Source organism: Lacerta agilis, chromosome 1 (genome assembly GCF_009819535.1).
Source record: "Lacerta agilis isolate rLacAgi1 chromosome 1, rLacAgi1.pri, whole genome shotgun sequence".
Taxonomy (NCBI): domain Eukaryota; kingdom Metazoa; phylum Chordata; class Lepidosauria; order Squamata; family Lacertidae; genus Lacerta; species Lacerta agilis.
The window spans coordinates 4321501-4341403 of record NC_046312.1 but is presented as its reverse complement, the minus strand read 5'-3'; the positions used below and the strand labels follow the sequence as shown (position 1 = coordinate 4341403).

Below are 19903 nucleotides of genomic sequence, written 5' to 3'. Positions count from 1 at the left end.
TTATTTAAAATGCATCTCTGGGATATTTGTGGGGCCTGCCTGGTGTTTTTACATGAGTAGAATGTGTACTTTTATTTAAAATGCATCTCTAGCTTATTTGTGGGACCTGCCTGGTGTTTTTACACAAGTAGAATGTGTGCTTGTATTTAAAATGCATCTCTGGGATATTTGCGGGGCCTGCCTGGTGTTTTTACATGAGTAGAATGTGTGCTTGTATTTAAAATGCATCTCTGGGTTATTTGCGGGGCCTGCCTGGTGTTTTTACATGAGTAGAATGTGTGCTTTTATTTAAAATGCATCTCTGGGTTATTTGTGGGGCATAGGAATTCGCTCATTCCCCCCCCCCCAAAAAAAATATAGTCTGGCCCACCACGTGTTCTGAGGGACAGTGGACTGGCCCACGGCCGAAAAAGGTTGCTGACCCTTGGTTTACACGATAAAAATGCAAGATGGAAGCAGAAATAAATGGCAAAACCAAAACTAACGGAGCAATATTTTCCCCTCCCACAAACACATTTAAAAGGTTGTAGAATAATAATCAGCCAAAGGCTTATTAACGAAACTCCGCTTATTGCATATGCAATTAATTCTGCTGCCTAAGAATCTCCCGTTTCGGAGACTGCGGTCTGGCGTAGGGAGATGTTCTCAGGAGCTTACCGTCTGGGTCGAAAGGGAGATCCTCGTCCACACCGACAACCCTCCTCCTGTGGCTGAAAGGAGGGGTGTCTGGGAAGCTTTCGAGGATAACTTCGCCCTCCGGATAGTCTGGGAAGATGTCCGTTTCCGTTTCCGAAGGGTCGCCCGTATCTTCTCCCTGCGGGGATTGGCTGTCCCCATCTCCTCGGCGTCTCAGCAGAACAGCCGTGACGGCCTCGATCGGACTCTCGTACACCGGCGGCAGGGACGGGCTCCTTGCGTTTTCTTCTAATACAGAAGGTGGCGTCAGTTGCTCCGCCAGGTACAGGAGGGCCGAATCCAGTTCCGGGGACAGAGGGAGGCGGCTGGGTGCCGAGTAGAGCGAGGTGGGCTCCAGTTCTGAGTCCAGGCTGGCACCCGAGTACCTCGCCTCGCTGTAGTCGACCTGCACATCGGGGTTCGGCGTGGAGCTGGGTCTCGCTTCCGGTGCGAGAGGCCGCCCTGTGGGCACCACGGGCAGGTACTCGAAATCGTCTTCGCTGTCGTCGTAGAAGGGGTCCGCGTAGTCGAGGTTGGGGTCAGGGTATTCCGGCTCCGGGAAGTTGTGGCCGGTGGAGCTGGTCTCGGGGAGTTCCGGGGGAGCAGCGGGGAGCCCGCCGAGCGTGGCAGGGACCACGTTGCCCAGCTGGGAGGCGCTGCCAATGTGGAAGGCCCAGATGCCAGGGATGCCCATGTTGCTCAGCCTAAAGGAAAAGGGAAGAACAGGGCTGAATTAACCATTAGGACATCAAGGGAGAACGGGGGGGGGGGGCACCACAGAAATTTCCCATTGCCAGATTTTTAACCTCAACAAATTGCTCAGCTGAACATTCGTTTTCTCAGTTGAAGGATATTTAAAATCCCAACAGAGCAAATATGCAACAAGGCAGGCTGCGAGCCTTATCTCAAGTACAGAAGCAGGTGTGTTACATGAGATTAGTTTTGAGAATCTGATCACGGAATCAAAGAATTGTAGAGTCGGAAAGGGGACCCCAGTGGTCCTCTAGCCCAACCCCCTGCAATGCAGGAATCTCAGGCATCTCAAAGACTTTGCAATTAGAACAAGTGGGGGGGGAATCTCAAATACAAATAAAGCGGAAGTATACAAAAAGAAATTTTATTTTCCATCTTACTGTAGGTTTTTCTTCATTTTGAAAAACAAAAAAATATTTTATGGTTTTGTAAGGTCCTCGGTTAGTTGCTCATGAGTAAGCAGGCAAAACTCCCGAGTTTTCCTCTAATAGTTTTATTGTGCAAACTACGTACAGTGCAGAGCTAATAAGTTCATGTCTGTATCAAGCGCCGGCAGAATCCGGGAATGGCCCCTTCCGGTTCTGACCCTAACAAAAGTGTTTCGGTATACGGAAACCCCGCCTCCCATCCTTTCGTTTCACCCCTCGACGCCTTTGGGGCGCCGGAAGCTGCAATGGGGTGAGCTCCCTTTGCTCTGCCCCTGCTCCTGCCAACCTAGCACTTCGAAAGCATGCCAGAGCAAGTAGATAAATAGGTACCGCTCCGGCGGGAAGGTAAGCTGTGTTTCCATGCGCTCTGGCTTCTGTCACAGTGTCCCGTTGCCCCAGAAACAGTTTAGTCCTGCTGGACACATGACTTGGAAAACTGTCTGCGGACAAACGCCGGCTCCCTCGGTCTGAAAGTGAGATGAGCACCGCAACCCCATAGTCGCCTTTGACAGGACTTAACCATCCAGGGGTCCTTTAGCTTTACCTATGTTTTGAATAAGATATATATATGGGGGCACCCAAATCTTCCAGTGCTTAGGGCAGGGGTAGGCAACCTAAGGCCCGGGGGCCGGATCTGGCCCAATCGCCTTCTAAATCCGGCCCACGGACGGTCCAGGAATCAGCGTGTTTTTACATGAGTAGAATGTGTCCTTTTATTTAAAATGCATCTCTGGGTTATTTGTGGGGCGTAGGAATTCGTCCATTTTTCTTTTTCAAAATATAGTCCGTCGCCCGCCCACAAGGTCTGAGGGACTGTGGACCAGCCCCCTGCTGAAAAAAAGGTTGCTGACCCCTGGCTTAGGTCCTCAAAAGATCTTTCTCCAGTCCCAAGGAAGGAGGGTGAAAGCCCAGTGGCTACTGATTGACAACCACCTTTTTCAAGTAAAATAAAATAAACTTCAACGTGAAGGGTGCAAATTCATGCAACAAGACCATCCTGGCTCCCAGGCAACAGCTCTCTCCTGCTGCTGCTGCTGCTGCTGCTGCTGCTGCTGCTGCTGCTGCTGCTGCTGCTGCTGCTGCTCAAAAACTGGCATTCATGCAACTGTAGAGTTGGGAGGGACCCTCAGGGGTCATCAAATCCAATCCAAACTCTTCTAGACCAACCCCCTGCAATGCAGGAATCTCAGCTGAAAAATCCATGACAGTGGGCCATCCATGAGCATACAGACTTTTATAGGAATAGGAATAGGAATAATTTATTATTGGCCAAGTACATTTTCCAACATACTTGGAATTTGTTTCGGCTACATTGCAATGTAAACATACAGACACTGTTCCTCTCACAATACAAAGAAGCAAAGAAACCCCACCCATATTTTACCTCCCCTTCAGCTATACAACTATGAATTTAACAATTTAATGGCACAAGGGAAAAAACTATTCTTGTGCCTGGCCGATTTTGTATATGAAGTCCTGTAGCGATGTCCAGATGGAAGTAAATCAAGCAGATGATGACCGGGATGTAAAGGATCTGCTACAATTCTCTCTGCTCTCTTCCTAACTCGGGTAGCATAAATTGTCTCTATTGAAGGCAAGCTAACACCAATTACCCTTTCTGCAATTCTTAAAGCTCGTTGGAGCCTTTTCTTGTCTCTCTTGGAGGCTGTACCGTACCAAGCTGTTATAGAATTACAGAGAACAGTTTCAATGGTGCCTCTGTAGAATTGGATCAACACTTCCTGGGACAGTTTAAATTTCCTTAGTTGACGCAGGAAATACAGCCTCTGGTGGACCTTTTGAATAATACTATTGATGTTGCTTGAACAATTTAAGTTATAAGAAATTATAGAGCCCAGGAACTTAAAGGACTCTACTACTACAACCATGTTACCAAGAATGGAAAGTGGTGGCAGAACGGAAGAGTGCCTTCTGAAATCAATTACCATTACTACTCTCTTTTGGGTATTTAGTACCAAATTATTTTCGGTGCACCACGAAACAAGATGGTCTACTTCCCTCCTATACACAGATTCATCGTCCTCCTGGATAAGCCCAGCAACTGTTGTGTCATCAGCAAATTTCAAGATTTTTATTTGGGCTTAGTTCATCATTCACACTGTGCCTGAAGGGAGGGGGGGGCAAAACTGAGAGGCAGCCTTACGGTATAATAAAGCTTGATTCAAGGAAAGGGGGATTTTTATGACAACCGATAAATCCCTTCGGGGCTCGGGACCGAGGCATCTCGGCGCGTGTAATTGCCTTGCCGTGATCACTGCCGACAAGCGAAAACAATGTGGTCCGGCTCCATCCCACACTGGCAAAGTCTGGATATCCGTATCGGATGAGTAACCCGGATCATGTTACTAATTGCAAACAGCAGAAACGGCTCCACTGGAGAGGAAACGCCGGCATGGGAAGCAGCGATGGGATCCTGGTTGGCCACACGATCAAAGGACCGAGGCCATGCAGATCCCAGATCGCGGGGGAATTTGCTCTTCAGAGCCCAGCTTGGCAGAGTTCAAATTCTCTTGCTCCTTCAACCCCCAAGTAGCATCAAAAATACGCATGTCGCTCCTAAACAGCAACAGCACATGGCAGAATGCCCACATTTCTAGGATCAGTAATGGAATAGGATGCCCAGCTGTCGTGGATGCTGTAGTTGAGATTCCTGCATTGCATGGGGTTGGACTAGATGACTCTCGGGGGTCCCTCTACAATTCTAGGAAGCTGGCAAAGGAGTGTGCAGCAGCAGCGGGTGACACCCAGTTGGTGTCGACCCATGGCAGGGTCTTTTCGGTGGTGGCTCCCCATTTGAGGACTCCCCTTCCTGGCCAGGTGCATCTGTCTCCTTTGCTATTAACTTCCAAGAGGGATTCTGAAAGATTCCTGCTCGCTCGGGGTTTGATGGCTGAAAGATGCTGTCGCTGGCAGCCTTGACCTTGTGAGCTTCTAAATTGTTTTCAGATGCTCTCAATTGTTCCTGCTTCTAAAATGTTTTCACCCACTTATTTTTTTATTTTAATTGCATAGTTTCGCTGCGTTCTTGTTGGCCGCCCTGGGCTCCCTCGGGAGGAAGGACAGGACAGAGATGCAATAAATAAAGAAGGAAATGTTCAGCTGTAAATGTCTCTGAATGTCAGTTTTTTGGGAATTGCAGAGAGAGAACGGGCCACGGGCCTGATAAAGCACAAGTATTCACATAGAAAGCGTCTCTCACAGACTTATTTCAGGAACGTTTGGACTGCTTGGCTTTGACATCCTGAGCTGCGCATGTCATTATTTGGGCACTGTATATATTGTCTAAGATTTCTTTTTTTGCGTCTATAATTTTGATTACGTTTTCTATTTTGCAATTTAAAATATGCATTAAACAACCTTAAAATGTCAAAGACCTCCCTTGTTCTCTTTCCATGGTTCAATTTGCATATCATAAATCCCTGCATATTTTACATAAATTAAACCATTCAGTATTCCATTATTACATCCATCAAAACTTGTTTACACTGTTGAATTTATCTTAATGCTGCCAGTGTTTTCAGGTGTACACAATTTCCTGCCATCTATTCAATAAATCTTTTCCAATCTTCTTTGAACGTATGTTCTTCCTGTTCTCCTATTCTACAGGTGAAACTCGAAAAATTAGAATATCGTGGAAAGGTTCGTTTCTTTCAGTAATTCAACTTAAAAAATGAAACTAATATATGAGATAGACTCATGACATGCAAAGCGAGATATGTCAAGCCTTTATTTGTTATAATTGTGATGATTATGGCGTACAGCTGACGAGAACCCCAATTTAACAATTTCAACTTTGGGGTTTTCATCAGCTGTGCGCCATAATCATCACAAGTCTAACAAGCAAAGGCTTGACATATCTGGCTTTGCATGTCACGAGTCTATCTCATATATTAAACTCCAGTAGCTAATGAAAACAATTGCTTACATAAATGGACTTTTCCACGATATTCTAATTTTTCGAGTTTCACCTGTATATGTTAGGTCCACAAACTGCGCATATTCCACCAGTTTAAGTTGCCATTCTTCTTTGGTTGGGACTTTGCTCATTTTCCATTTTTGAGCTAACAAAACACGGGCCGCAGTAGCGGCATACATAAACAGCCTTTTTTGACACCTGGGAATTCGGATCTGAATTATCCCCAACAAAAAGGACTCTAGTTGTTGGTTTTTTAAAGTACTTTAAAACCTTTTTTCAATTCATTAACGATTACTCCCCAATACTCTTTTACCCTTTTCCAGGTCCACCACATATATTATTATTTAAGATGTCATGTATTACAAGGTGTTGAAATGCTGTACATGCTGGACCTCGGTTAGAGAGACCTAGAATCAAAGAATCAGAGTTGTAAGGGACCCCCAAGGGTCATCTAGTCCAACCCCCAGCAACGCAGTAATCTCAACTAAAACGTCCACAACAGGTGGCTGTCCCACCTCCCCAGCCAGCATGGCCAATGGGTCAGGATGATGGGAGTTGTAGTTTCAACGTGTTATTGGGCTCCCAGCTTCCATCAGCCTCAGGCAGCCTGGCCAACGTTCAGGGACGATGCATGCTCATTCCAGTGACATCTGCAGGGCGCCACATTCGCTACTCTCGAGTAGCAGCTGTGTGCTCCAGAAGTGTTCAGGGAAAGATAGATATCACGTCTGGGATATCAGGATACAAATAAAATAATAATAATAATAATAATAATAATAATAATAATAATAATAATGTAATTATTCCCCAGCCACCAGGGAACAAAAGATTAAAAATACATTAGAACATCAATCATTAAAAACTTCCCTAAACAGGGCTGCCTTCAAATGTCTTCTAAATGTCAGATAGTTGTTTATTTCTCTGACATCTGATGGGAGGGCGTTCCACAGGGCGGGCGCCACCACCGAGAAGGCCCTCTGTCTGGTTCCCTGTAACTTCGCTACTCAGAGCTGGACCTCAGTGTCCGGGCTGAACGATGTGGGTGGAGATGCTCCTTCAGGTATACTGGGCCAAGGCTGTTTAGGGCTTTAAAGATCAGCATCAACACTTTGAATTGTGCTCGGAAACGAACCGGGAGCCAATGTAGGTCTTTCAAGACGGGTGTTATATGGTCTCGGCAGCCGCTCCCAGTCACCAGTCGAGCTGCCACATTCTGGATTAGTTGTAGTTTCTGGGTCACCTTCAAAGGTAGCCCCACGTAGAGCGCATTGCAGTAGTCCAAGCGAGAGATAACTAGAGCATGCACCACTCTGGTGAGACAGTCCGCAGGCAGGGACTGTCTGCGTACCAGATGGAGCTGGTAGACAGCCTCCCTGGGCACAGAATTGACCTGCGCCTCCATGGACAGCTGTGAGTCCAAAATGACTCCCAGGCTGCACACCTGGTCCTTCAGGGGCACAGATAAGAAGAGAAGAAGAGTTTGGATTTGATATCCTGCTTTATCACTACCTGAAGGAGTCACAAAGCAGCTAACATTCTGCTTTCCCTCCCTCCCCAACAACAGAACAAACTCAGTTGGTCTCTAAGGTGCTACTGGAAAGAATTTCCTATTTTGTTTCGACTATGGCAGACCAACACGGCTACCCACCTGTATCCCCAACAACAAACACTCTGTGAGGTGAGTGGGGCTGAGAGACTTCAGAGAGGTGTGACTGGCCCAAGGTCACCCAGCAGCTGCATGTGGAGGAGCGGGGATGCAAACCCAGTTCACCGGATTATGAGTCTACTGCTCTTAACCACTACACCACACTGGCTCTCAGATAGAGCACTACATCAGGAAAGAGTCAAGGGAAGCTCTTGCACAGGCCCTGGGCGAGGAAGAACTGGTGAAAGGAATGGAATTGAGAACTGATGGGTTTCCTATCTGGGTGGCGAATATGCAGTCAAGTAGATAAGATGCCAGGCTGGGAATGAGAAGAGGGTCAAGGAGGCAGAGATTGTGTGGATTCTCCGCAACCTCCTTCCGCGACAGTTGTGCAAAACGCTGGGCAGATTCCGAGCCGCAAAAAAATAGCTGGCAGGCTGCAGGTCCCTGAAGCATCTCGAAGCAAACAAGATCTCCCTTCACAGCCCCTGAATGCTCCTCCGAGGCCACGGATATTCGCACATTCCTCTCCCCTTCCCTCATGTCAGCCAGCTCCAAGCCGGAGAACAGCTGGCATTTGATAACAGTGGGAAACGGAGACGGCAGCTGCGGTTTTACAGGCCCGGCTCCTCGAGTCGGTCACGTTTCAAGGAAATTTCTAAATACCCCGCCTCCCCTCCCAGTCCCAAAACTCCTTCTAATGCCAGCTGAGGCTGCTGTGAAGCATCGCTGCTGGAAATGTCCAGATCGGGGGTTTGGTAAGGGAAACATACCCTGAGACGTTTTACGAGGACCGGCTGTGCCATTAGGGAGCAGATTTGAGCTGGAAAGGAAGGGCCACAAATGGTCAATTGTTTAATGTGCTAACAGCCTTGTGCCCCTGTGAGGATGAACTAGGTGGGCCACTAGTTTGACCCAGCAGAGTCCTTATGTTCTTTTGTCAAGGTTCTTCAGCAGATACGTCATTACCGAATAATAGAATTGTAGAGTTGGAAGGGAACCCGAAGGTCATCCAGTACAGGCTTCCTCAACCTTGGCCCTCCAGATGCTTTGAGACTACAAATCCCATCATCCCTGACCACTGGTCCTGCTAGCTAGGGATCATGGGAGTTGTACACCGAAAACATCTGGAAAGCCGAGGTTGAGGAAGCCAGATCTAGTGCAAGCGCCTGCAATGCAGGAATATGCAGCTGTTCCACATGAGGACTGAACCTGCGACCTTGGTGTCAGTGGCGTAGCAAGGGAGGAGCGTAGGGGGCGGGGCGCCCCGGGTTCCAGGGGAGGGGGGGTGACATCCCCTGGCCCCTCCCGCCACCCCCTGCCACCCGGCACCCCGTCCGTGCTGCTCCATGGACGGCCAGGGCAGCCCTACAAGTCACCGCGGGAGCAGCAGCACCGGGTGGGATGCACTGCGCATGCGCGGAAATTCCGGGCATGCACAGTGCATCTGAGTTGGCGCTGCTGCTCCTGTGGCAAGCAGGTGACCCGCCAAGCGGGCAGTAGGGCATGGGGCAGCCCCACGCCCCGACACCCACTCAGCGGGTCACCCGCTCACCACAGGAGCAGCGGCGCCGGGCCCAGCGGACTGTGCATGCACGGCTTTTCCGCGCATGCACAGCCCATCGTGGCGCCGTGACGCCCCGCCCCCAGGCTGGTGTCTCCGCGCTGCCGCCCCAGGTGGCGCAGAGGACCCCTGGGCGGTTATTGTCGTTCAGTCGTGTCCGACTCTTCGTGACCCCATGGACCAGAGCACGCCAGGCACGCCTATCCTTCACTGCCTCTCGCAGTTTGGCCAAACTCATGTTAGTAGCTTCGAGAACACTGTCCAACCATCTCATCCTCTGTCGTCCCCTTCTCCTTGTGCCCTCCATCTTTCCCAACATCAGGGTCTTTTCTAGGGAGTCTTCTCTTCTCATGAGGTGGCCAAAGTACTGGAGCCTCAACTTCAGGATCCGTCCTTCTAGTGAGCACTCAGGACTGATTTCTTTAAGAATGGATAGGTTTGATCTTCTTGCGGTACATGGGACTCTTAAGAGTCTCCTCCAGCACCATAATTCAAAATCTGGACGGTTAAGTCCAGTCAAAGGCAACTATGGGGTTGCAGCGCTCATCTCACTTTCAGGCTGAGGGAACCGGCGTTTGTCCACAGACAGCTTTCTGGGGTCCTGTGGCCAGCAGGACTAAACCACTTCTGGCACAACAGAACATTGTGACGGAAACCAGAGCACACGGAAACACTGCTTACCTTCCCTGCCGCAGAGGTACCTATTTATCTACTTGCACTGGCGTGCTTTCGGACTGCTAGGTTGGCAGGAGCTGGGACAGAGCAACGGGAGTTCACTCCGTCGCAGGGATTCGAACCGCCGACCTTCTGATAGGCAAACCCAGGAGGCTCAGTGGTTTAGACCACAGTGCCACTCGCGTTCACGGTTTGTACCCAGTTTGTACCGCATGGCAAGAACACACGCCGGTCAAGGGCAGTACGCCGTCTGTCAAAAGAGTGACCTTAGCAGGTCTGCAACAACAACACCGTCCGAGAAGGATGTTTTCCCACAGGTTTTCCACACGGTGCTTGCCTCTCTTTGAACCCAAATTTGGAAAGAGGGGCGGAACAACACATATCACCCAGAAGGCATGGCATTATCTAAGGAAACAGGCAGCTAACACAAACAAAGTTTGCTTGCGACATCTGACACCAGATCCAAACGCAACTCCGCTTTCCGATAAGGCAAGCTGGCATGCTTGTTTGGTGTCAGAGCGCGAGAGGTTCAAAAAAAAACAAATCTAACCTTTTGGCTGTGCAGCTTTAAACACAAATAAATCAGAACCCTTCTCCAAATTCCGCAAACTGTAATGAGCTGGGCAAATGTGGATTCTGCAAACTGTAATGAGCTGGGCAAATGTGCATAATTCTGCAGACTTTTCATCATTTGTTTTGCATCCGTTGCAACTTGGGGAAAGCCTCACTCACTGGAAATGCGTTCAATGAAAGCAAAGTTCCGTGGAGGGCAGATTCCGCACCCAGTGCCAATTCCTTTGTTTGCACACCGCGGTGATTCCCAAACTGTGGACGACACCAAGTTCTTCGCCTCTTCTTCGCTTTTTCCGCAAACTAAAAACGTCGCCAAGCGCTGTGCCCTTTCTCCAAAAGGGAGTCCTTTTTGGCAGAAAAGGGCTGGTTGCTTGCCCTCGGTGGGCAAGCAGCCCTGACCTAAAGGCCGGGCTCCCCCCTGGCATTTCCCTGCCAAAACCTTCAATGATATCAACATTTGGCACACACCCGCAAACTTGCAAAGTCAGAAGCATATTAAGATGCTTGGAGGTAGAACCAGACAGCACACCAGCTACTTACTGGTAGAGGTTCTTGACGGACTGCTCACTGCTGGTGACGCTGTGGTACGGCCCTTCCCGGCGCTGGTAGTCCCCTCTGCTGAAGCCAACTCTGGCCGGCAGCTCCAGGTGGACGTTGTAGGATTCTTTGGGCCGCGTCCCAAAGAACTGGACCCCATCCTCGGGGTAGAGGAAGAGGGCATAGGCATCCGAATCGCTGTAGGCCAAGACTGCTTGGAAGGTGTTGTGCTGCAGAAGCAAAGGGCAGAGAACCAAAGTTAATAGATTCAGATCAAAGCAGAGAACAGGCATCGGGTGTGTGGGGCAGGATGAGGCTCCCAGGGGAAAACTAGGGGCATAAAGTGAACTTATATGCAGAATTCATCATGCGAAAGGCTGGACTGGATGAATCCCAAACCGGAATTAAGATTGCTGGAAAAAATATCAACAACCTCAGATATGCTGATGACACAACCTTGATGGCAGAAAGTGAGGAGGAATTGAAGAACCTTTTAATGAGGGTGAAAGAGGAGAGCGCAAAATATGGTCTGAAGCTCAACATCAAAAAAACTAAGATCATGGCCACTGGTCCCATCACCTCCTGGCAAATAGAAGGGGAAGAAATGGAGGCAGTGAGAGATTTCACTTTCTTGGGTTCCATGATCACTGCAGATGGTGACAGCAGTCACGAAATTAGAAGACGCCTGCTTCTTGGGAGAAAAGCAATGACAAACCTAGACAGCATCTTAAAAAGCAGAGACATCACCTTGCCAACAAAGGTCCGTATAGTTAAAGCTATGGTTTTCCCAGTAGTAATGTATGGAAGTGAGAGCTGGACCATCAAGAAGGCTGATCGCCGAAGAATTGATGCTTTTGAATTATGGTGCTGGAGGAGACTCTTGAGAGTCCCGTGGACTGCAAGAAGATCAAACCTTTCCATTCTCAAAGAAATCAGCCCTGAGTACTCACTAGAAGGACAGATCCTGAAGTTGTGGCTCCAGTACTTTGGCCACCTCATGAGAAGAGAAGACTCCCTAGAAAAGACCCTGATGCTGGGAAAGATGGAGGGCACAAGGAGAAGGGGACGACAGAGGATGAGATGGTTGGACAGTGTTCTCGAAGCTACTAACATGAGTTTGGCCAAACTGCGAGAGACAGTGAAGGATAGGCGTGCCTGGCGTGCTCTGGTCCATGGGGTCACAAAGAGTCGGACACGACTGAACGACTGAACAACAACAAAGTGAACTCCTGGGTTGCTCCTTTCCACACAGAGCTGTCTGCCAGTGCCAAACAGCTGATGAGCGCTGGCAGGAAAGCTGCTGCCCCCCCCCTCCTTGGGGATGGGGATGCTGGCTTTGAAATCTGTTTTTGCAGGAAGCAGTTGGGGATTCAAGTCACTTTCTGCAAACAGGGCATCCTCCCCCCCCCCCTGCAGAGGCCTGGAGCCGGTTGCTCGCCTGCTCATTTGCCAAACTGACGCTGGACATCTCAAAATTGGGCATTAAAAGAAATAGATGGGTTCCTGCATTGCAAGGGGCCTTTGGGCCCTTTGGGGCCCTTCCAACTTTATAGTTCTATGAATCTAATTCTGCACCAGATACAGAACACAGCGGTGGCATGGCCCTAGATCAGGGGTCAGCAAACATTTTCAGCAGGGGGCCGGTCCACGGTCCCTCAAACCTTGTGGGGGGCCGGACTATATTTTGGGGAAAAAATACGAATGAATTCCTATGCCCCACAAATAACCCAGAGGCGCATTTTAAATAAAAGCACACATTCTACTCATGTAAAAACACCAGGCAGGCCCCCAAAATAACCCAGAGATGCATTTAAATAAAAGCACACATTCTACTTATGTAAAAACACCAGGCAGGCCCCACAAATAACCCAGAGATGCATTTTAAATAAAAGGACACATTCTACTCATGTAAAAACATGCTGATTCCCGGACCGTCCGTGGGCCGGATTGAGAAGGCGATTGGGCCGCATCCAGCCCCCGGGCCTTAGTTTGGGGACCCCTGCCCTAGATTATCAGATCAAGGGAGGGGTCGGCTTTGTTGCACAACTCCAGTTAATCTGCACTTCTCTTCCACTCCTCCTTTCCCAGAAGCCTGTTGCTCGGAAAGCCCTGTAAAACTGCCCTGTTTGGTATCATTCACCTCTCCTCCCTCTTGTCTTATCTCCCTGCCTTTTAATCTTGACTCAGCTGCAAGGAGGGGAAATACATCCATTTTCCTCCATTGGATTATCTCCCCCTTGGGAGCCCGCAAGAGAGATTCCAATTTTCACTGAAGCCAAAAGAAGCTCAAGAGACGCAATCGTCGATTCCCAAAAAAAGGGAGAAGTTGTGGATTCAAGCTTGCTTGGAAACAGGCCCTCGGACTCGTGGGTGGAGGCTGGTTGGGAAAACCAATAAGGACGACACAGAGCTTTGCACATGCTCAGAGACACTTCTCCCTTGTCCTTAAACCTCCTCCTTCTCCTCCACACACACATTTTCCAAGAGGGATTTCCTTTCCTTTCCCTGTTGACCAGTTGACCATTCTTCTTCGGGCTCCATCCTTTCAGTTTCCTTATGTGCCTCATCGCCTTGAGATCGGGCTCTGCCAAACAGGCAGGTTGAATTGACCCCTCAAACTACAGCCCTTGACAGTTGTGCCAAATTTAGTAGAGGAAAAAAACCCTGCGTGGCAGAACATCTCTCCCACAGCATTTCAGATGTGTGAGGATTTCCTCTCCTTGACTATTATACTGGCACTGTATCCTGTATCCTTTGGGGGCGCCTCCTTCAGACCTTCCTCTTTCAACAATCCTTTGAAGCCAAGATCTTTCCCACCCAGCAATCATTTTGAAGATGTTTTCAAGATGCGTTCTCATTTGTCGCTCGGTGCCCTGGGCTCATTTTGGAGGGAGGTCAGGATATACATTTTACTCTGTATGTAAGCAACAATTTGTCATACCTTTGGCCCCGCCCACTTGTGCCTCAGGGCCCCGCCCACCCCTGGCATGCGGCCCCCAAGAGGCTGGCCTCGAGGGAACGCGGCCCTTGGCCTATTAAAGCTTCCCCAGCCCAAGAGGGTAGTTCTCTGCCCCGAGGAGTTTACAAACTGAAATGGCCTGGCGTGGTGTTACCATCTGCCTGGAGGGGCGAAGGATCAAAGGCACCCTTCCTCCATGAGACAGTCTCTCGGGAAGCACGCAGCCTCCTCCGGCACAGATAACCTCGTGTTTCCTGAGCAAGCACCTTCTGCGCCCAAGAAGACCTTCATGCCAGAGGGTATCTCGGCGTTATTGCGGGGCCGGAAGGCGATGCCTGAGGCCGTTGTGGCCGCATGTCCAAATATGTGCCTGGAGAACTGGAATGCAGAAGCTATGGACATCCCCGCTCTGGCTGATAAGAGCTTCGGCAAGAGCCTCTGGGGGATTTTCCTCTCCCAACTCGAAAAGAACAGCTTGGCAAATGCTAAGTAAACAAATAAAAAAGATAATATCGTTGGACGTAGCCAAGGGCTGAGCTCTGGCTCCGATGAAGCCATGGCTTTGTCAGAACGAAAAAGAAGCGGAAAAGGAGGGGGGGGGGAGAATCTCAAAATGTGTAGCAACCACATTCGCAACATTCCCTTGAAATTTCCCTTGAAAATTCAGGTGTTCCCGACAGCCACAAGCTTTCCTCCAGAAGCGGTCATGTTTGGCAAACTAAGACAAGCTTTCATTTCTATTGAGCTGCTTAGCTTCAGATAAGGAGGCGGCCTCACGAGCCCAAGAGCAAATCCAGCCTTTGGTCTATCTAAGCAGATAGTGTCTGCTCTGGCCGGCAGCAGCCCTGTAGAGCCTAAGGCAGCCCCACAGCTGCCCCACAGCCCCAAGACTTTTGCTTCTGAGTAACAGACGCTGGAAACCGCAGGAGGGAAGAGTTGCTCTTGTGCTCAACACTCCCATTGTGAGAACAGGATGCTGGACTAAGATGGGCCTTGGGCCTGATCCAGCAGGCTGTGGTTATATGAAGAAGAAATTCCTCTTTGGCATTTCTTGCTAATGTTTCCTTTATTTCGCTTTCTTTGTTTTCTCTTACTCTCTCTTTCCTCTCCTTATTTCTATGGTTCCTTTCTTTCCTTCTTCTGTTTTTGTTCTATATCTTTAAGAGCTGCAATGTTACTGTATTATGGGGAAATCTCAATTAAAAAAGGGAAGGGAATAAACAACTACCTGACATTCAGAAAATACCTGAAGGCAGCCCTATTTAGGGAAGTTTTTAAACTGTGATATTTTAAATGTATTTTAATGTTTGGTGGAAGCCGCCCAGAGTGGCTGGGGTACAAATAAATTATTATTATTATTATTATTATTATTATTATTATTATTATTATTTTAAAACAAACACTCAGAGAGGTTGACGAAAAAGATAAAGCAATAAAATGATCACCCAGGAAAACTAACAGCAATAATTTAAGACTTGCGGGAAGCTAAGATGACAAGAGACTGAAAGCAGATTAAAACTCACGCCAAGTTTCTAAACATACAAAAGTTTACAAACTAAAACGGAGTAGCACTCACACAAACTTTCTAAGCATCTGAATGGGCTCGTCTGAACAAAAATGTTTCTCGCAGTCGCCGAAAAGAGTACAGTGAAGACGCCTGCCTGATATCAAGAGGCAAGGAGTTCCAAAGGACATGATCTGTTGGGAATCTTGCCCCTCGCTTTTCCCACATTCATTCCAGCAGAGTTCCCGGAGGAGAGCATTCCCTGTGGATTCTTCCCTTAAGCAAATGAACAAACTGAGCGCAGTGTACAACAAACGAGTCTTGTTGCACAAAGACGTCGGCATGCACAATGGGGTTCCCCCCCTTCCCCAAAATTGGCTCGGGTTGTGTGTGTGTTGTGAGAAACCCCGGAATGGCACGCAGAGGAGATAGGGGGGTTGTTTCATCCGGCAAACGGAAATGACAGAACGGTGGCCTCAGCGCAAAGTTGGATTCTTCCCGGAGGTTTCCAGCTAAACACGCAGGATTAAGCCCACAGTTAAATGGGAAAGCTGACAGATAACAGTGTTCCGGTGGGGTCAAGCGTCAAAGGGCAAGGGCAGAGGTCAGCTTGACTTGCTTGTTCCTAAGCCACCCTCAATGGACTCTGAGCACCCAACATTTGCTCAAAGAGAGGCAGAGGGAAAATTCTGCCAGGGAAAATCTGGTTTCCTCAATTCAAGAGCGCGGCTGAGACCCAAATCTCAACGCAGAATCTCTGGCAGCCTACGCCAGTGGAACGATCTTCCTCAGGAGATTGTAGATTCTCCTTCCTTGGAGGTTTTTAAGTAGAGCATGGATGGCCTTCTGTCATGGATGCTCGAGCTGAGATTTCTGCATTGCAGGGGGTTGGACTAGATGACCCTTGGGGTCCCTCCCAACTCTATGATTCTATGTCCCACCCCGTGGTCTTTGACAGGAAGAGACAGCCTGGAGCTCTGAGGATCTGGGGGGGGGGGGCCCTGAAGTGGAACAATCCTGACACCCAGCACCCATCTGGGGGGGGAGGGAGCTCACATTGGCTACCTCCACTTTAGCATGTTCCCTGGCATTTTAAAAAACACAACAGCACGCCAGGGTTATGTGACACGGGAAGCTGCCTTATGCTGAGCCAGACCACTTGCCATGTACCTCAGTGTCACCCGCACTGACTGGCAGCTCCAGGGTATCTGGCAAGGGACATTCACAGCCAAAACCTGGTGGCGATAGGGACTGAACCAGTATTTTAACACACGTGTGTGTGTGTGTGTGTGTGTGTGGCTTTTTTATTATTAAGAATTTATAGGATTTTCCAATTTTAAAAAACCAATTAAAAACAATACCATACAATACATGGTTAAACACTCCAAACTCCCCCCCCCTCTCCCACCGAGGGGAGCAACAAATACAAAAAACCCCTCTCACAGAGGTAACAAAAATCATTTCACATTTAACCACATATTTTCCAAATCATAGCGTGGAGCTGACCCTCTTCCTAGGCCAGTTAGTTAAATTCCCATCATTACTCTTACAGTGACTTCCTCATTCCCCCCCCCTTTACTGATTTCCAAATTATCACATAATTCCAGATTTTTTTAACTTTAACTCTAATTTAAAATCCATCTCATCATTTTTTCTAATTAACATTAATGGCTTTAATTCTATTCGTTTTGGCTCCCGAACGCCGAAAACCCGGAACGTTTTCGAACGTATTTCGGAAGCCGAACATGCGAAACGGCTTCCGCTTGAGTGCAGGAAGCTCCTGCAGCCAATCGGAAGCCGCGCCTTGGTTTTCGAACTGTTTCGGGAGTCGAATGGACTTCCGGAACGGATTACGTCTGAGAACCAAGGGGCGACTGTAAATGTTTTAAGCGTCTGTGTCAATTTAATTTGTGTGAGCTGCCTTGAGCCTAAATAACAACCACAACAGGACTTTCTGCATGCAAACCAGAGGCACCAACACTGAGTTACAGCCCTTTCGTGTTGTTTTTAAATGTGGGCGAGTCAATTTAAAAATAGATGTATGCAGACCTACCTCGTTACAGGAATGCCATCGGGGCCCTCATTTCCATGCATGGCGGAAAGTCTGAAACATGCCCTTCATTCCCAACAGACACAGGGATGAATCATTCACAGAGACATATCCCCCCCACCCAAAAAAACAACGCTGAGGTTAAAACGGTTAACAAAACAAAAGCAGTCAGACTTTCCCAAAACGGAAAGTCTTTGCCTTTTCCTAGGCAGCTGCCTAGTTCAAGCTATGGTTTGCCCAGTAGTGATATATGGAAGTGAGAGCTGGACCATAAAGAAGACTGATCGCTGAAGAATTGATGCTTTTGAATTATGGTGATGGAGGAGACTCTTGAGAGTCCCATGGACTGCAAGAAGATCAAACCTATCCATTCTCAAGGAAATCGGCCCTGAGTGCTCACTGGAAGGGCAGATCCTGAAGCTGAGGCTCCAAGACTTTGGCCACCTCATGAGAAGAGAAGACTCCCTGGAAAATTTCGACCCTGATGTAGGGAAAGATGGAGGGCACAAGGAGAAGGGGACGACAGAGGACGAGATGGCTGGACAGTGTTCTCAAAGTGACTGACATGAGTCTGACCAAACTGCGGGAGGCAGTGGAAGACAGGAGTGCCTGGCGTGCTCTGGTCCATGGGGTCACGAAGAGCCGGACACGACTAAACGACTAAACATCTTGAGACTGTCTCTTCCCTCTCTATTGTATCAAATGCCCTGTAGGATCTCAACAGCTTGGCCAATGACGGGAGCATCCCAAGCAGAAACCGCCAGAAATGCAGACGTCACAAACCATCACCTCACCTGTTTGGAAGGCTCCGAGTTCCGGCTGACTTCTTCGTAGGCCCCCACATTCTCCCAGGTAGCGATGAAGGTGTGGCGTGGGGCAAAACCGGCCGCGCTGGGGAATCCAGCCTGGATTAGCTGGGCGGCCCGATCCGTCACCTCCCTGGAGTCGTCCAGGCGGTAATAGATTTTGCCCCTCCCGCCGCTGGTGTCGATGTCCGACAGGAAAGGAGCAACCGCGGGGAAGTCCGTGGGGAAATCGTCGTCCACATACTGGGTCTCTCTGGGGAAGTCCTGGGTGGAAATGATCCCGTTGGTCCCAACCTGTCAGGGAGCCAGGTCAAAGAAGAATGGATAATGTGATCAAATAGCAAACGCAGTGGAAGAAGAAGAAGAAGAAGAAGAAGAAGAAGAAGAAGAAGAAGAAGAAGAAGAAGAAGAAGAGTTTGGATTTGATATCCCGCTTTATCCCTACCCGAAGGAGTCTCAAAGTGGCTAACATTCTCCTTTCCCTTCCTCCCCCACAACAAACACTCTGTGGGGTGAGTGGGGCTGAGAGACTTCAGAGAAGTGTGACTAGCCCAAGGTCACCCAGCAGCTGCATGGGGAGGAGCGGGGAATCGAACCCAGTTCACCAGATTACAAGTCTACCGCTCTTAACCACTACCCCACACTGGCTCTAATGGTTTGTACAGTTCTCGTCATAAAATTTTCTTTACTTTTACAAATTAAAAGTTACATCATAAATCATAAAAAGATAAACAAATTCCAATCGAATCTCTGGACTTTCCCACACCCCTCCATGGGTTCCATCACTAATCCTTTTCCGCTGCATATTTTAAGTCACTCCAATTTTTAAAAAAATATCCCATGTACTCCTAGATCTTGTTACATTGTAAGTGTTATTTAAAACCCGCTAAGGAGCTCAACTGTTTGCAGTTGTCTCCAAGGTAAGTTATAAATCCCCCCCCCCAATTCTTTATTGGAATTCTGTTCTTCCTTGTTTCTGATTTTCCCAGTCATTTTCTCCATCTCCACATAGTCCATCAGTTTGATCTGCCATTCCTCTCTGGTGGGAACTTTTCCTTCCTTCCATCTCTGTTTGTACAGTTCTGGTTTCCTCACCTCGAAAAGATATGGTAGAGTTGGAAAAGGTTCAGAAAATGGCAACCAAAATGATGGAAGGGATAGAGCAACTCCCCTTTGAGGAATGGTTGCAGCATTTAGGACTTTTTCGTTTAAAGAAAAAGCAAGTAAGGAGCAATATGATAGAATATTATAAACTTATGCATGGCATGGAGAGAATGGAGAAAGAAAAGCTTCCCTTTCTCGTAACAAGATAACTTGTGGACCCCCAATGAATGTTGGAAGATTTGGGATGGAGAAAAGATAGTCTTTACACAGCACAGAGTTAAACCCTGGAACTCCCTCCCACATGAGGCAGTGATGGCCCCCGACCTAGATCGCTTTAAAAGAGGATTGGGCAAATTTATGCATTGAGTGAATCACAGGCATCTAATTGCTTATTCTGGATGGACAAATGTAAGAAAGATTTAGGTCCCATTTGCTGGAGAGATAATCAGGGATATAAATACTGACTGGCCTGTGGAATGAGATCAGTTGGTGTCACCACTGGGGAAAGTTTGGGGTGGGACAGCCTTCTCAGTGGTGACTCCCAGACAGGGCCGTCTTAAAGAGATCAGCCGCCGTGGCGCGGCGATCCCTCCGGCGCCGTGCCGCCTCTCCGCCACCTCCCTCCCGCGCTTCCCGCCCCTCGGGAGGGGGGTGGGCGAGCGGGGGATGAGGGGCTTGGCGCTGGAGTGGCGC

General features: G+C 48.6%; 1 protein-coding gene across 1 annotated transcript in view; it reads right to left on the bottom strand.

Moving 5' to 3' along the window:
• NID2 (nidogen 2) overlaps positions 1-19903 on the bottom strand; it is a 58442-nt gene that overhangs the window by 36323 nt on the left and 2216 nt on the right. Inside the window, exons 2-4 of the mRNA XM_033164456.1 lie at positions 18095-18400; positions 10791-11017; positions 658-1379 (exon numbers count right to left, since the gene is read on the bottom strand). Of these exons, the coding sequence (XP_033020347.1) occupies positions 658-1379; positions 10791-11017; positions 18095-18400 (1255 nt within the window). The remainder of the gene's footprint in view (positions 1-657; positions 1380-10790; positions 11018-18094; positions 18401-19903) is intronic.